This window comes from Panicum virgatum, chromosome 1N (assembly GCF_016808335.1).
Source record: "Panicum virgatum strain AP13 chromosome 1N, P.virgatum_v5, whole genome shotgun sequence".
Classification (NCBI taxonomy): Eukaryota; Viridiplantae; Streptophyta; class Magnoliopsida; order Poales; family Poaceae; genus Panicum; species Panicum virgatum.
Genome location: NC_053145.1, coordinates 4,202,977 through 4,220,187, shown reverse-complemented (window position 1 = coordinate 4,220,187; position 17,211 = coordinate 4,202,977). Strand labels below are relative to the sequence as shown.

At 43.0% G+C, this 17,211-nt stretch overlaps 3 protein-coding genes across 3 annotated transcripts; 1 reads left to right on the top strand and 2 right to left on the bottom strand.

The window, feature by feature from the left end:
* Window positions 1-1,253: 1,253 nt before the first annotated feature.
* Window positions 1,254-3,614, bottom strand: LOC120654695. Its single transcript, XM_039932307.1, has 4 exons — window positions 3,430-3,614; window positions 3,045-3,300; window positions 2,387-2,597; window positions 1,254-1,703 (listed from the first exon to the last, which is right to left on the bottom strand). Exons 2-4 carry the CDS (start codon window positions 3,129-3,131, stop codon window positions 1,522-1,524), a joined length of 480 nt encoding a protein of 159 aa, XP_039788241.1. The 5' UTR covers window positions 3,132-3,300; window positions 3,430-3,614; the 3' UTR covers window positions 1,254-1,521.
* Window positions 3,615-4,453: 839 nt separating this feature from the next.
* LOC120654693 (translation factor GUF1 homolog, chloroplastic-like) lies at window positions 4,454-13,128 on the top strand. Its single transcript, XM_039932305.1, has 22 exons — window positions 4,454-4,684; window positions 4,836-5,012; window positions 5,243-5,329; window positions 5,479-5,535; window positions 5,688-5,753; window positions 6,189-6,251; window positions 6,384-6,428; window positions 6,551-6,651; window positions 6,793-6,889; window positions 7,195-7,266; window positions 7,723-7,877; window positions 7,959-8,016; window positions 8,587-8,667; window positions 8,743-8,829; window positions 9,643-9,714; window positions 9,812-9,946; window positions 10,708-10,781; window positions 10,880-10,967; window positions 11,489-11,566; window positions 12,155-12,230; window positions 12,451-12,491; window positions 12,681-13,128. The coding sequence occupies exons 1-22, from the start codon at window positions 4,472-4,474 to the stop codon at window positions 12,774-12,776; spliced, it is 2,019 nt and encodes a 672-aa protein (XP_039788239.1). The 5' UTR covers window positions 4,454-4,471; the 3' UTR covers window positions 12,777-13,128.
* On the bottom strand, window positions 13,026-15,734 carry LOC120654694 (thiosulfate sulfurtransferase 18-like). The gene is made up of 7 exons (XM_039932306.1): window positions 14,957-15,734; window positions 14,646-14,855; window positions 14,346-14,429; window positions 14,168-14,244; window positions 13,852-13,922; window positions 13,484-13,537; window positions 13,026-13,389 (listed from the first exon to the last, which is right to left on the bottom strand). Exons 2-7 carry the CDS (start codon window positions 14,669-14,671, stop codon window positions 13,306-13,308), a joined length of 396 nt encoding a protein of 131 aa, XP_039788240.1. The 5' UTR covers window positions 14,672-14,855; window positions 14,957-15,734; the 3' UTR covers window positions 13,026-13,305.
* Between the last annotated feature and the right edge of the window lie 1,477 nt (window positions 15,735-17,211).

Below are 17,211 nucleotides of genomic sequence, written 5' to 3'. Positions count from 1 at the left end.
GAGCAAGAATTTCAAATTTTCCATCCCTTTTTTGGATATGGTCTCACATGGGATTCAGGATGTTAATATAATTTTTTTGCTTCTTATTACTCTATGTAAAAGTATTGCAATTCAAACTTCACTTATTCTATAAAATTCATTTCATTGATATAAAAAAGTTAAATATAGCAAAAGGATCGAGAAAAATACCAAAATCTAATTTAAAGTGCCACATACAATAAAAAGTTACCCATAAAAGTTGCAATGGCGGAATCAAGTTTTTTTAACAAAAAATTACCGTGTGCCTCATGTTTGCCGTGTGCCTCATGTTTGCCGTGTGTTACAACTGTGGCACACGGCAAACTTTGAATTTTGCCATGTGTTTTTATTTTTGCCGTGTGTTCATCTTGCGCACGCACGGCATAAGGGCACGTTTGCCGTGTGTGTCTCCTTTGCCGTGTGTCAGGAAACCAGGCACACGGCAAACATGGGCTTTGCCGTGTGTTTGGTCCTTTGCCGTGTGTTTCCTTTTCGTCACACGGCAAAGACTATGTTTGCCGTGTGCCCGATATGTGGCACACGGCAAAACTTCCGGCACACGGCGAAACTTCCGGCACACGGCAACCAGCGGGTTTCCGGTAGTGGTTACATGTCAGCTGCAATGCCTGTGCGAATATTGGCCTGCTTGAAACCTTTTTAGTTGTGTGACTGACTGACATAGGTTAACATCTTTTCTAGGAGAGTTTTGAGTTTGTGACTGATTGACAAAATAAAGTAGGACGTATGCATTAATCTGAAATCCATGATATGATGCATCTTCAATTGCATATATACAAATATAATTTTTCATTTGTGGTGATGTGTACTTGTGCCTACCTAGGGAAGGGTTTGTTTTGGAAGTGAAAAGATATTGAACTCAGCTTTATTCAACAGAAGGTGGATAACTTAAAGATGATATTGTAGCGGCAGTTTGATGAAGAGGAAGCTGATAAATCAATGTCAGAAACATTCACAAGCAAGCCATGTGATTAGTGTACACATGTACGAGAGAGAGACTGAGGGAGGGAGGGGCCGAGGTGGTACGTGGGCACGTGGCAGCATACAGCCATCTATGGTGGAAACGTTACATGCATGCTTAAGAAATAGGTAGATATGTGTGCAGTTTGTAGAAAGAATTCATGATACGTTAGTATTCTCCTCGCAACCCAAGCAAAATATTTTCCGGCGTGTTATATACACATCATTTCCACACCGACATGCTTCAAGACATGTAATGAGCAATAACATGATAAGTTATATACTCGGTAGCCCTATTATTAAAACACATTGCCCCTATTAGAATTCTGGCACTAAATAATATAAAGCTCGGCAGATCTTTAGATACTAGCCCTGTTAATAAACCACGGTAGCCTGGCACTAAATAATATAAAGCTCCACTGATCCTTGGATAGTTTGTATGCATTCTGCGCTCGCATGGGACTAGGCTCCAGGTAATGTCGGACTATTCCATTTCAATCAAAATGCATGCCCAAGCCCAAGATATCATTTGTCGGGCACAAAGTAATGTCGGGGATCAGCGACGTGGCCGGCGACATAACATGCCCCCTTTGGGTGGTTCATTGCTGAATGACACCCGTAGCAAAATTCTTCATCCATTCCTGCTGTTCCCCAAGTTGGAAATTTATATTTCATTGCCTCCTCAATCGTTTCAAGTCGTTTCCCACCTGCAATCAACATAGTCCACAAACCATGAGGATTAAACTACTTCAGCATTATAGTAATGCATCTAACTACATTTTATAAATCATTATAATGCTCAAATGTGTGCTTTGTACTTTAATTGTCCCACAGAATAAAGTCACCCCCCCATCAAAATCAATTGCGCTCTTTGTATCAAACACCTTGGGTAAGATTAAGCTTGAAATAGAAAATATAGCACCAGTAGAGTGCTACTTTTTCCTTCATTACAATGATAGAATAAGATTTACATTATCCTTTTATTAAAGACATAGCATAAGTAATTTTAAAATGGTCCTTGATAAGGCGTTTGATGTAAAAAAAGTTCCTTCAAAACCATTATGGGTAGAAATTCTAAGATACTAGAGTTGTGGTGCATGTAATGTGATTTGTAAATTCATAAGCCCATGGCAGAAAACTTATGCAAAAAAAGAGGTAACCGTATCTTCTAATTTGCTAATTTGTATTTTCTGTATGGTGTTAGTTTGTAATGTTCCTAATCACACTGTCAGCGTATTAATGAGCTAGCTGCTGGCCTAAAATCAGAATAATTAATTTGCACAAATAAATTAAACCAACTCACATGTGACAAAAAAGTTTATTAAGCTAGCCATAAAGATCTATCCATCATATAAGATCGTGTGAGCCAATTGAGCCACAAATGACATACCGGCATCGGAAGGCGAAACGGGGCAGCAGCAAGTGACATCCTCCTCCTTAGGCGCAACCCTCACCCTGATCTCACCAAAGAAGAGCTGGGAGTGACCTTTCTTGTCCTTCTTGTCCTGAGCATGGAAATTGATGTGGTAGGAATAGCTGCCATCCAGCTCCAGAAGGAGGAGGAGCCCACAGTCAAGTACATGCTTGTACACAAAGTTAGCCTGCGTGTAAGAGAGATGTTTAATTTAATTACTGTTAGTAACAAACTTGTTATATAAGTCAAAGTGACTACGAAATAACTAGTACGCATGATGCACTGTTAGAATAACCGTTATATTTGAGCTTTTTCTAGTGTTAAGAGTGGGTGATCCTGTGGGCGCTGGTGAGACTATCATGCGCTTCACTTAAATTTGATTGATTTCGATGTAGTACAGATTCACCTAATAAAGCTATACGAAGTAGTACAGACTCACCTAACAAAGTTATACGCGAAGTGTACTGGTGTAACCGTGTAAGAGCAAAAATGTATTGTTCTATATCCTAACTGAACAGAAAGTAGCATTAGTTAGCACTTAGCAGTAATAGTGTGTTTAAACTACCAACATATGGAAGTGAATGCCCGGCCGGAACTGAACTAAGAGTCTAAGACAGATGAATAATAAGCTTGCCTGACACTTCATGTTGTAATGGTTGATGCAAGCCTTTGCATTGTTGACAAAACAGATCCAAGTATTAGCCGCGGATTGTGGTGGCATATGAGGGAACACTTTTACGCCCAACTCTGCAAGTGAAGCTTCATCAGAGCTCTCGTTGACGTTGTTGCCGTCGTCCCCTGCAGAGGACCCGGCCTCGGGTGAGGGTAGCAGGACCTCTGCTTCGACCTTGGGTTGGTGGAGCGCAACCGGCAGCTCCTTGCGCGGTGACCTGCAGTTCATCCAGTGATGAGGATGTGGGTTAGGTTAAGGAATGTGAGAGCAGGCAAGGATCAATGTAGAACTAGTAGAGGGAGAGCGGGGTGGACGACGGGGAGAAAATCAAGGGTGGTATACGTACGCCGGCGGCGACTTCCTGACTCGGCGAAGGGGGGCGACGGGGACCTCGCCGGAGGACTTGCGCTTGAGGAGGCGAGGACGAGCCGCCGCCTCATCGAAGGCGCGGCTGGATCCACCGCCGTGACGGCGGCGCCCGGGGACGAGCGCCGTCGCACGCCCGGATCGGAGCGGGCGCGTCTGGGAATCGGCGGCGGGAACTACTAGTAGGCCTGGTGGGCTGTCTCGAGCCTGGCTTGGCTTGGGCTCCGACTCGGGCTCGGCCGCTTCCACCGACTTGGGTTGGGTGGGCCCAAACCCCCTGCTCTCCTGCTGCCGCAAAACCTATGCATCTTCCGCAAGTTTTTTCCCAACTTAACTTCCAGTGTTTGAGATTCGTGCAACCAATCTCATTCATCCATCTCTTCCCTCAACCCTAATCCGGCACCCGCACGCGCCCCTCTCCTACCCTTGTGCGCCGCCGCCGCCCTCACCTGAGGGCCCTCGCCGCCGGCCCGAGGCTGCTCGCCACCCCATGCCGCCGTCGCCGCCCGTGCCCACAAGCACCGCCGCCACCCGCACGCCTCCTCCTCCCGGCCCCTGTGCGCCGCCGCCGTCGTCACCCGCGGGCCGCCGCCGGCAGCCAAGCTCTGCTCGCCCCTCACCCCGCCCTGCCACCACCTGTGCCCCACGCGCACCGCCGCCACCCGCGCGCCCTGCTGCTCTCCGAGCCGCGGCCTGCGTTGCCCCGCTCTGCGCCGTCGCCGCCCACCGTCGGTCGTCGGCGTCGGAGAAGATGAGGAGTAAATGTCGATTCAATATTTTCAAAATACTGCTTCAATATTTTCGAAATACTAGTTCAATATTTTCGAAATACTAGTTCAACATTTTTGAATGCTAGTTCAATATTAATTAGGTTTTAATGGGCTTTATAGATGATTTGCTTAATCATCTTGCACAAGATGAATAGGGTCTCCTGCTGCCGCCTCTTGTGGATAGAAGAAGAGCGCGCCGCGGCAAGCAAGCGCCTCCTGCGGCCCGCAGGCTCCGGCGCTCGTCCACCTCTCATGGCCACCGCCACCGCCTCCCGCCTCGCCGTCCTCGCGCCGCGGCCGTTGCCGCCCGCGCTGGGGCGCCGGCGGCACGCCCCCGCTCCGGGCTGCGCCCCTTCCCGCCCGCGCGCTCTCTCTGCCGCCCCGCGCGGCCGCGTCCTCTGCCTCGCGGCCCCCGCGCCCGCCGCGGCCTCCACCGCCGACGCCGGCCAGGACCGCCTCCAGAAGGTACATGCATCCCTACCGAGTGGCTTAGTAGCTTAATCCTGTACACGTTGCTCGCCGAAGAGGCTAAGAGTCGAGCATGATTAGTTGATTCCCTGGTGCGTGCGTGTGCTCATTGTTATGTTATAATTCAGTGGACGTTTTGGTCTGCTAGGTACCCATTTCGAATATCAGGAACTTCTGCATCATCGCGCACATCGACCATGGCAAGTCGACACTGGCGGATAAGTTGCTCGAGCTCACGGGCACGGTGCAGAAGAGGGAGATGAAGGAGCAGTTCCTGGATAACATGGACCTGGAGAGGGAGAGGGGGATCACCATCAAGTTGCAGGTACGATTAACAAAACTGTGAGCTGTAATTGTCGATTATTAGCATTGAGCTACATATATTGTTGTGAAAACCAGCAGGGGGTGTAGACTCTTTAAATTAGCTGCTTAATGCGGATGACGTTCTTGCGTTTTTGTCAAGTTTGGGCTGTCATTTGCTCTTTCATGGTTTCCTGCTACATTTTCCATATTAGGTGTTTGATACGCTTCCTCTTCTTCTAATTATCGTTTTAGGCAGCTCGGATGCGTTACGTCATGAATAATGAGCCTTACTGCCTGAATTTAATTGATACACCAGGCCATGTCGATTTCTCATATGAGGTATATAATCACTTTGCTCATACGACTCCCATACATATGAAACTTTGTTAAGGAGAACTTTTCTTGCTGCCATACGGTAAATTTGATCTTACCATTTTCGAGATTGGCAGCTGATTGAAATACCTTTGAACTATCTGACTGGATGCTAGGTGTCCCGTTCTCTTGCTGCTTGTGAGGGTGCACTTCTGGTCGTTGATGCTTCTCAGGTGCAATATATTTTCTTCCTGTAAGTTTCAATAGATATCTATTCGAAGATATTTGCCTTCTGCTTTCCAATGCACAGAAGCCAGCCTATGATTTTGCTGGCTTCCAATACACATTTGCTGCTAAGTGAATGATGTCTGGTGGCATAATGCAGGGTGTTGAAGCTCAGACGTTAGCAAATGTGTATCTTGCATTGGAAAACAACCTTGAAATCATACCGGTTAGTTCCAAAATTCAATTCCCATTTCCCAGTGCACACACTGAACTTCCAATTTTGAATTTTACAGACGTGTACCTTTTATTGCAAAATCCATTTGCATTTGATTTTTGCCCGAGCTTTTGAGACGCAAGCATTCCTTTTTGTAATGCCCTTTTGCCTTAGTAAACCTTGATATAAACTGATTAAGAATGACAGCTAATGTACTGTTTGAATTTCCCCTTCCAATCAGACAGGCTTAAGAAATTATAATGTAATGTGGATAAGGACTTGCTTAATTTTGCTCCATGTTGCTTCATAAAAAAACACATTCAAGCTTGCATTGTCTGATTTCCCTATCAAACTGAAATGTTAAAAAAACTATGACTGTGATATCCAGCTATATATTCTCATTTTATTTTATTTTATTTTTGACAATGAATTTGTGTTTTAATTTAGGTTCTAAACAAAATAGATCTTCCTGGTGCTGAACCTGACCGCGTCGCACAGGAAATTGAAGAGGTATTCTGAAAGCTGCACCGTATCTTAGACTTCTTCTCTACATCCTGTGCAGACATCTCTTATCATTCCTACTCGAAGTTATGTCATTTGTTCTGAGAACTACAAATCTGTCCTTGTCTTTATTGTTCCCAGATAATTGGTTTGGACTGCAGTGATGCAATTCGGTGTTCAGCAAAAGTTAGTTTTTCTTTTCACCACAGAGTTACTTATATATTGGCTGCAAATAGAAAACACCATGTCCCCTTTATGAATAGAAATAACCGTCATACTAACTTCTTTTTTTTGTGTGTGTTCTGTAGGAAGGTATAGGGATCATTGAAATACTAGATGCCCTCGTGACCAAAATCCCCCCACCAAAAGATACATCAAAAGACCCTCTCAGGGCTCTTATATTTGACAGGTTCTCTTTTTTAAGTACTTGAGCTCCTTAGAATTGGCTAATTAATGTTGTAGAATGTGTACACAGACAACATCACTACTATATCTCAATCATTTTCTGCATTTTCTCAACTATTGTTATATGTTATCTTCGTGGTTGCAGCTATTATGATCCATACAGAGGTGTAATTGTGTACTTCCGTGTTATTGATGGCAGTATAAAGAAAGGGGACAAGATATGTTTTATGGCCAATGGAAAGGTAATCAAAACAAAAATTAAATCTCACCAATGCGTTTGCTATTAGTGCAATAGTTTCTATTGGAAAAATTAGTCCTGTTTCATTACAAAAGTACCACTGGTAAAGATACTGTCCAAAGTTCCCCTACTAGTAACTATATTATAGCACACCAAAGTGCAGCATTTGTATTTTACCACTTAAAGTATTTCTCATCATCAAAATTAATTTCCAGAAACCAATTTTGTGCCATCTTCTTCAATCTTCATCATCCTTGCCAATGCAGTGGGTAGAATTCCATGCTGAGTTTTTTCTATCAAAATTAACAGGAATATATTGCTGATGAAATTGGTGTGTTATCCCCAAATCAGATGCAAGTGGACGAACTATATGCTGGCGAGGTAACTTTGGTGTTCTAATGTCTCACATCGATTATAACTCTTCGAAGATGATATTCATTTTTAGGTGTCTAATTTCATTTTCTTTAAGGATATTGTTCAACTGTCTACTGAACTATTTGAACTATTAACTATGAAATGAATCTGTTCATTCCTCATTAAAGAAAAGTACATCTACCATTAGAAAGCAAATTTACCGTTGCACCCATCACAATTTAACCAGGCCTTTAAACTTATAACTATATAGAATTATGAGCAGTCTTTGCAATTCTCCGCACAGGGTCTGGTTCAGATATTTTTCTTCAATCTACACAGAAAGCAGTACCAAGTCTTAAAAATTCTTTATAATTTTCATAAGTCTTTGCAATGCTCTGCATAGGATCTGGTTTAGATGTTTTTCTTGAATCTTCATTGTGCATTCCATTAAAATATCTTGACCAGTTGATTCCTCTGTAACAGGTCGGTTATCTCTCCGCTTCTATACGATCAGTAGCAGATGCCAGGGTTGGTGATACAATTACTCACTATTCAAAAAAAGCAGCTTCTGCTTTGCCAGGATATTCAGAAGCCACTCCAATGGTTTTCTGTGGCTTGTTTCCGATAGATGCAGATCAGTACTGTATCGTCCTCTTATATTGAGTTTTTATTCTTTCTTCAACACATTTTTTTATATTTAAGATTGGCTTTGTCAATAGGTTCGAGGAGTTGCGTGAAGCACTGGAAAAACTTCAGCTAAATGATGCTGCCCTAAAGGTGGACTCCTTGACCTACCTATCCATACTGCCATCATTTATCAGATTGGCACTAATTTATTGCCTTTCTAGTATCTGGAGTTTGGAACACATCTTTCCCATGACTCAAACTGTGGATATTGTGAAATTGACTTACTATAGTTCATAAAGTGAAATGTTGATGCAAGCGTGCCAAGATTCTTATATATAATGGCAATGGCAGAAACTCAAATATGATGCGCCATAGTAAACCCAAAAGTGGCTGTACTAACAACTAGTGTAACCAAGAATCTTCAGTTTACACGGAGTTGAATTACACAATGCTGATCAATAAAGTCAGTACCTTCAGTTATGAATATCAGACCAATTTCCATTGTAATTGCTAAGAAGTGCATTAGGATTTCATCTCACTTTACAAAAATGCATGGAAGAAAGGGCTGCCATTAGAAGGCATGGATAACAATGATTGGTAGCGAAATTTGGTGGAGGGAAAACACGTTTTCAGTACACACTAGTATTTTGTACGATACCCATTTTCTCACTAGTATTTTGTACGATACCCATTTTCTCTAAGTCCTTATTGTTGATGCAGTTTGAACCGGAATCTTCTAGTGCCATGGGGTTTGGCTTCAGATGTGGGTTTCTTGGTCTTCTTCATATGGAAATTGTTCAGGTTCTTACAGTCAACTCAGTTCATGGCAGTGTAGTAAAACCATGATGACTAAAAAGATATTTCTCTATTTTCCAGGAAAGGCTTGAGAGGGAGTACAATTTGAACTTAATAATTACTGCACCGAGTGTGGTTTACCATGTGATCTGTGCAGATGGTGAAACTGTAAGTTTTTTATATTGCTGAACGCCTGAACCCTTCTCTTTTCCGGAATCTATTTTGCTTAAGAGTTATAAGGAATTCTAATAACTCCTGTTGTTTAAATCAGTGTCTCTTGGAGGTGCAGGAACTAAGCTGTATCCACAATAACAAATATTAAAATAATTTGTGTTAAGCCTGTTAGGATAGCATCGCACCCTTCGACATATTACATATCTCGTCATGCTAAGTACGTATATGGTTTAATAACTCTTTATGGAGCATGAGTTTATGGAAGCGATCTGTAATTGTTACTTGCGCAACGAATGAAATAGTGGTGCTGTGGAGAAGTGCCTAATTTTGTATTTGCACAAAACAACTGTTAGATGTATATGTACCCTTTGTAGTTTCTCCATCAGATAAGGGGTTTTGTGCATATTTGCTAATACCTGTACATGAATATATTCGGGCCTAGACCCTAGAGCCCTCGTATTGAATACAAGTGCTATGCATAACCACAACTACTTAAAAAAACTGTTACTGTTATCTACCAAAACACAGAAGTACATCACTGGTACAGTCTGGGGGGACATACAGTTCAAGAGACCAAATGACATCATTTGTGATGCTGTGTAATTGTTAACCATTAACCATTTGCAGTCACCTATTTATTTAGTGCTAAAAGGTTCTATGGTTATGGTGCATGTTGTGAGCAGCTAGCTAAATCGTCTCAGTGTGTATAATTTGCACCCTAACCAAAATAGCTGACAGTTTTAGGCAGCACAAACCAATCAATTTTATTTGCTTGTACGAACATGATTTCTTACAGTTGTCACATAGGTCGAATGTTCAAATCCGTCTTTGCTTCCGGAACCTGGGAAACGGAGGTCTATTGAAGAACCATATGTAAAGGTTGTATCCATAACTTGATATTCACCATCCTTTTGCTACAATATTGTTTCTGCTGAACTTGTTCTGTACCTCTCTGAATGCCCTTTTTCCTCTGTAGATTGAGATGCTTACACCTAAGGATTATATTGGCCCAATAATGGAGCTGGCTCAAGACAGAAGAGGCGAGTTCAAGGAAATGAACTTCATCACAGAAAGCAGGGCCAAAATTATTTATGAGCTACCGCTAGCAGAGGTGTGATGTCATACTTTTCACACATGAAAAAAAAATCACTTGATTTTCAACCCCCTTTGTGTCGTGAAGTGGAACTATTCTCTTTGCCATGAATAAAAGATAAAACTTGTAGAAGTAAAATTCCTTAATGCATCTGCAAAATATACAAAAAAATACGAGGAATTCAAGATACAGATATAGGTTGTCTGACATATTGCTACTTCATAAATATGACTATACAAAATGCATCATTGGCAGCCTTCACTCTGCAGCAACCTGATACTGCATTACATGCATCACAACATTTCAAGTAATTATGTTGTATCTATTGCTTCTTCCATGTAAGCTTGATTATCTCACGGGAATTGTTGGATTGATTGATGAGGGTGCATATTACACACATATATAGGCAAGGATGTCCTAGTGATTGGTTTACAGAGACATACCATCTAATTGAGATCCTTGCCTATCAATCCTAACAACCGTGCGTGGTATGTGCGAGGCTCAAGGCCTGATGCAGCACGTCTCCCATGGGCCCAAGGGCCAGCCGTGTATGCCTATCTAACATTCTGTAATGCTGTTTCTCTTGCGCTTGACTATGCAAAAGATGCTTCTCTTTTTTGTACTATAGTATGTTTGGCTTAACATCGAAGAAGGATGTATCTTGCAAAGCATATTCTGTCTTGTTGCATTTAATTGATGCCAGTATACCAATGAGTTGAAGAAAATTTCCTATTGCTTTGTGAATATTCTGTAGGTATTGATGTGTATTCATTATGCAGATGGTTGGTGATTTCTTTGACCAACTGAAATCTCGAAGCAAAGGATATGCTAGTATGGAATATTCACTTGTCGGGTACTCATTGCTGTTATTCTCTTCTCTGTAGTTGCAGCCTTTTGGTAGTGCTCATGTAGACCTGTGAAACAATCAGCTGAGATATCTTTTCTCTGCAGGTACAGGGAAAGTCAACTAGTAAAGTTGGATATACAAATCAATGGTGATCCTGTGGAGGCATTGTCGACAATTGTACACAGAGATAAGGTGCTATACTTGTGATGTTGTCTATGCATGTAACTTATGCAGTTCAGAAAGAAAACACCGATGTGAACATATGTTGTTTCTGATTCGGGACATAATTTCTAGAATGATCAATAAACATACTATGGCACAATTCAGTTTATGATGTGATAAACATCTACCTCTGAGCATGGAACATAGATATTTCCATTGGTTCTGTACTTATGCAAGATGCAAACAGTAGATAGATGTTGGAAATCTACTTGCATTTGAGTATGTAGAAATACATATTGTCAAGGATACATTATGTTAAGTCTTGTCACATATTATCTTTCCTTTGTATTCTCGTGTACCCAACTATATATTCATGCAGCCTAGAACAGTAATGCGCCATTTATTGTACGTCTATTCTTTTTCAATGAAATGTATTTATTGAGTTTTTTATCCTGCCAATTTGCTTCCAGAAAAAAAAAACAGCTTTTATTTATCAGTTGTCATGGAAAAGCTTCTCGAGGCAATCTGACTTGTGGAATGTCTTTTTCCAGGCATACTCTGTTGGCAGGGCACTGACACAAAAACTCAAAGAACTTATACCTCGACAAATGTTTAGAGTTCCTATTCAAGTGAGATTTTTCTGTCTTGTTCTCACAGATTTCTTTTAGCAATAGTACATAGCACTATAGAGCTTGGAGCCATGGGAGAGTTAAGAGCACCTCCATACCAGCATGAAGGAGGTGCAAATATGGACTGAAGCAGATGCATGGGTTGCTCTCATTAGTCTTGCTCGTGCTTGAGACATATTATTATATGTTAACCATAACTCTCTTTTTTTAATTTCAAAGAATGAGTGAATATATTAGATGATAACACTTGGATAAAATATAGGAAAATAATATATTTAATGAGAGAGAATATTATGTGGCACATCTGCACTTCTTAGTGTTCTATCTGCTATGGGTTCGAGAGCCTTAGTTTTTGGTCAAGGCACCCTAAACTTTTTCATCCTAATTTTTGTAAGCAATATCAAAATTCAAGAGAGAACAATAATTTTCATCTTGCGTTAGTAACAAAAGGTAATAAAGTAATTGGCAAATTTACATAAGCTGCCTGTTGGAAAATATAGCAACCAATCCTATTTCTGGGGCAACAAAACTTCCTGTTTACAGTCCTGTTTTTCCATGGTAATTAGACACTAATATGAAGCTTGACAGGCATGTATTGGCACAAAGGTCATTGCAAGTGAAGCCCTGTCGGCCATCAGAAAGGATGTCCTATCAAAATGCTATGGTAAACAGAACACTAAACATGCACTTTGAAAGCATCTTAAGCAAATGGAATGTGCTATCTTATTCCTGTCTCTCATTTTTTTTTGTTTCTCACAACAGCAGTTAGTAAAATAGTGTTCTTTTGGATAAAAAAAAGGAAAATGAAAAGAAATCCCTGCAGTCTTGCATTGCATTACATACATGCAGCCTTTATTCAGAGCACTATTGTCTTTGACTTGCAGGTGGTGATATAACAAGAAAAAAGAAATTGCTGAAGAAACAGGTAACCTTTCCTAGAAACTATTATTGTTTGACTATAAAAAATCATGGGATAACTTATTGATTTTGGTTGTTCAAAGGTCAATGCTCCTTAATCTTTGCATAATACCTAAAGAGTAGAGTGGACACTGGAAGTTCTTTTCGCTGGTATTTTTAGCGTCAGATAATATGGTCATGTAATATTTGCTAACAGGCTGAAGGAAAGAAGAGAATGAAAGCAATCGGAAGGGTTGATGTTCCCCAAGAAGCATTCATGGCTGTGTTGAAGCTGGAAAAGGAGGTGCTATGAAGTAGCTCATGTAATCTTTCTGAAGCCTCCTTTCTGCTGTAAGGATCTCAACTTGGAAGCAACACGCGATTATACTCAAGAGTCCGAGAGGTTGCTTTCAACTTGCCATGCCCTGGACTAAAGGAACCAATTGACTATAGATCAGTGTCGGAGCGAAATCAGCTAACCTGAAATTTACTGATATCGAATATCAGGTTATGAAGGAAAAAAAAAGGCGGGACACAATTTTGGCAGACACATGTACGAAACTCTTGTTGTAAAGGTCATTACGACACTTCAATTACTTGTAATGCTATACTAAGACATGCTCCACAGTAGAATGTATATTCGCAAATTGATATAGCAAGCATCACTTCTGGCCTCAACATTTCTTTTTGGAGTACTATTTCATGAATGTTTATTACATCACAAAGTTCAACAGCCTGTGGATGCAGGAATTTCACCAGGATCTCACACTGAAACTTTTCGAAATGGCCATCCAAATAATGAACAATACAGGCATGCACGAACTGGCATTAACTGGTGATGCCTACGGCTCTTGAGCTGGCTGCTGATTTGCACTCTGGAGAAAGGAGCGATAGCCACCTTGCAGGTTCCTCGCGTTCTTGAACCCCTGGACATCCAAGTGAGCAGATAGTGTGACACACAGTTGACACTTATCAGAGTTTAGTCCTACTAGATTGATAGCTCAGCTGTCCTGGATTTACCGCATTTAGAAGATCTGCAGTTGCAAACCTGGATCTGTTCCCCGTGTTGCATCCCTATGTAAATTTGAAGTTAATTTTTTACTCCTGATAAATCATGATCGATGCTAGTATGCAAGCACTTTTTTTTTTGGATAGGGTCAAAATTGAAGTAAGTCGTTATGATTCCAGCAAGGGGCGTATAATTTATAGACTGCGAAATAAGAGCTACTTAATTTGCAGCAAGAAACTGTTAATTACTAGCTTCAGTTCGGTTCAGAAAGAAAAAATTACTAGCTTCAGTTAACCCAACCATGCTTGTGCAATGCTAGTTACTAATACAGTGTACTCGAGTACGAGTGCGTATATGATTGATGAAGGTAGTAACCTACCACAATGAAGACATCGTCCTTCCCAAAGAGTGCAGCCACTTCCTCTACAAAGCGAGGATTCTTCTCCTTCCCTGGGATCAGCAAAGTCAACAGATCGAATAACAAGGGATAAAAGAACGTGACACCACCAATCTTGTCATATATGGGGCATGTTTGATTACAGTAAATTATGATCCAAATCTTTAGAATTGAGTATAAATTTGAACTAGATCCTACATATTTTCCAAATGGAAGATCAAATATGGAGTATATCAAAATCACCCCCAATCCAAACAGGCCCTCACGGAGCAAGCACAAGCAGGGTGAAGAAACCGACCTTGTGGCGTGACCGACAGGTAGTATGGAACATTGCGAGCACCGGGTGAGTGGCCCTTGTCAAAGTCCTCCTGCATTCTGAAGATTCATTTCATTCATACCCACCAGTTAATTTTCTGTCATGGAAGCTTCTCCAATAAGAACAAGAACAGTAAAGCCCTCGTTGACCCATTGAGTACCTGACATCAACATAGCCATGGCCAGAGCTCAAGAGAGCGTGCGCTTGGTCAGCGTCGATGGTAGGGAGGGCCTGCTCCTTGTCACTGCAAATCAAGATAAACTTGTGGTTAATCCGAAATTCCAAACGTATCACCCATTTCCTCACGAACAGAACCGTTTATACTTAATACACTACAAAATCTATGCACCGAATTAATGTCAAAGCAACAACAGATGCAGTCAAGTTATATGAGGCTTTGGTAAAGATGGCAGCTACCTTTGCCTTTTTTTTTATCCCTTTGCCTTTCTAGTCTAGTTACCTGCTGCTGGTCGCAGTTGATGCCATTGATGCAGTGATGAAATGTTGCTGTGTAGCCTACCTTAGATTCTCAATCTAGTGGTGTTCCATATCTTCACTTATATTGCCACGGCAGGAGCAGGATCACCAGGACACATGACTGCTGGCTAACAGATCGATCCCATCCTTATCTCCAAAGTCTTCTCTGACCTTTGATGTTGCGTCGTCATTGCTGATCTAGCAACATACAAATAAAAAACTACATGTGGTCTGCTACAACTCAAGGGAATTTTTTTGCAGAGACAAAACAACTAGTTAAGGAGGACATCTTACCAAGCAACAGCTTGGATTGGGTTACCTGAGCCGAAATTATGCTTTCTTAACAACCTACTTGTCATAATAATTTGTTCCTTTTTTTTCATTTAGGTAAGGAAGAACAAAACTTTGAGAAGTCCCACTTGCGATGACAGTTGACAAGTGTTCAACAGAGATAATGCGTAGGAAATTCAGCATGTGTCACCTAACACAGAACAATGAACCACGGTCAGTATTTTCATTTGACTGTCAACGTTCTGTGCTGGTGAATTTGTGATATGGTATTTCACAAGTTACAGTATGCAATCTGGAGTCTGCAACCTGGAGATGCGTATGAAATTAATAAGAAGATTAGCAGTTAGCATTGAGAGGAAAAATAAAACAATCAGGATATATAATGGAGATCGTTGGTTGGAAACTGGAGAGAGAGTAACACAATGCAAAATGGAAACCAGAGAGAAACAGATGCCTACAAGTTAATGTACTTTCCATGCGCACAATTCAGTAGGCATCGAACTCACTGGAGACGACTGAGCACCAAATTCTCATGGAGTGAATAGGGGAGATGAACAAATCGCGCATCAAAATGGGAGCTGTTTAGAGTTCAGAAGCTCGAAGGCCGCCTCCTGCTTCGGTGTGTCGACTTGCGAGGGGGAGGAGCGATCCTTTCTCCAGCGCATGTCCCGGCAACTCACCCGAGACCGAGAGATTTCAGAACGGGGTCAATGGAGGGAGATAAGGATCATAGAGTCTGCTCATGGGAATGCTGCTCCACGATTCACTGTTGATTTCAAGGGAGAAGCGCCGAAGGTTTATGCAGAAGTGACCTCACCAGTCACCATCCGGGGCTCCGCCATGGCCGCCGCCCCGCCTCCTCGCTCCTCAATCCGCCGCGGGGAAGACGAAGGGCTCGGGGAGCAGAGAGGAGTTGTTATGCAAGGGAAAATCTCTTAGCAGGGGGTTTTCTAAGAAATTCCTTCCCCTACGCATCTCCTTCAGCGAATCCTTACCGTCTAATTCCAATCGGACGGTCAGAAACCAAACCGACCCTGGACGGTAAATCATTTACCGTCCACCCCTGGACGTTATTTGGTTTGCCGTCCATCCCCTGTGGCCGCTCCCGCGCCGTGGCCGCGCCAGTCAACCGGCGCCGGCAGCCTCCGAGGGTCCGTTCACCGGTTCACGGCGGCTGATCTTAAGAGAGAGCCTGCGCGGCGGATCCGGAGGAACATGAGCTTTCGACGGATTGGGCGCCGTGCCTTCTCCTTGGCATGGAACGCGCCGAACGCGCTCGACGCTCCGCCGGAGCTCCGGGCGGCGGCATTGTTGGTTCAGACACCGTGAAGGTTAGGTCCGGATGTCCGCAGGATCATCCATGAGCCAATTCCTCCTCCGATCTCGACTCCTCGTGACCTCGTCTCCTCCTGCTCCGTCCATTGCATGCTTCGCCAGTTCGCCGTCGCCACCACCCACCAGGCTGTTGTTATTCCCGAACAAGCGCGAGGCTAAATAAATTTCCGAAGATCACCGAGATCAGGGGAATGAAATTGTTAGCCAAATCTTGTACGTGTACATATTAGTTAGTTAGTTTGTCTAGCTGTTAGCGTGTCTAGCTAGTTGGTTAGCGAGTCGTGCGCACGTCCGCGCTGCGCCGTGAGGACGTGCGCCATGGGCTGCGTGGCCGCCAAGAACGGGGAACATGGGCATGCGTGGGATGGCGCGCGTTGCTTCCGGATCGTGGTGAGATTGCAGCCGGATTAGAGTAGTTTGTTACTATTTATATGCAATGATAAACCAGAAAACGTCGCTGCTGCGGCACCAAACTCCCGTCTCCAAACTCCACTGCGTTCGCGTTGTGTTAAGCTCGCCGGTGCAGCTGCTAAGCTGACAGAAATGCGTCAATCTTATTTTTGGCTAGATGTGTCTTCTGCGCTTATATATGATTCCGAGAGTCCACCTTCACCAGCGCAGCAGAGAACACTCATTCTGAGTTCAGATTCAGACTGAACCATCTCAAGTGGGAGGAGACAGGTCACTGGAGAAAAACGCCAGTCCACCGTCGCCGGCGCCGGCGGCCTCCACGGGGTCGCGCGCGTCCGCCTGCATCCAAGATCCTTAGTTGTAATCTTGCGCGCGAGCTTGCACCGCGGACTCGAGGAACAGCTTTCGACGGATTGAAGCCACGCGCGGGCGCCGCGCCTTCGTCTTCGCATGGAACGCGCGCGGTCGAGCGGGCTCCGGGCGGCGGCGGCGGCGGCAGTTCAGGATACTTA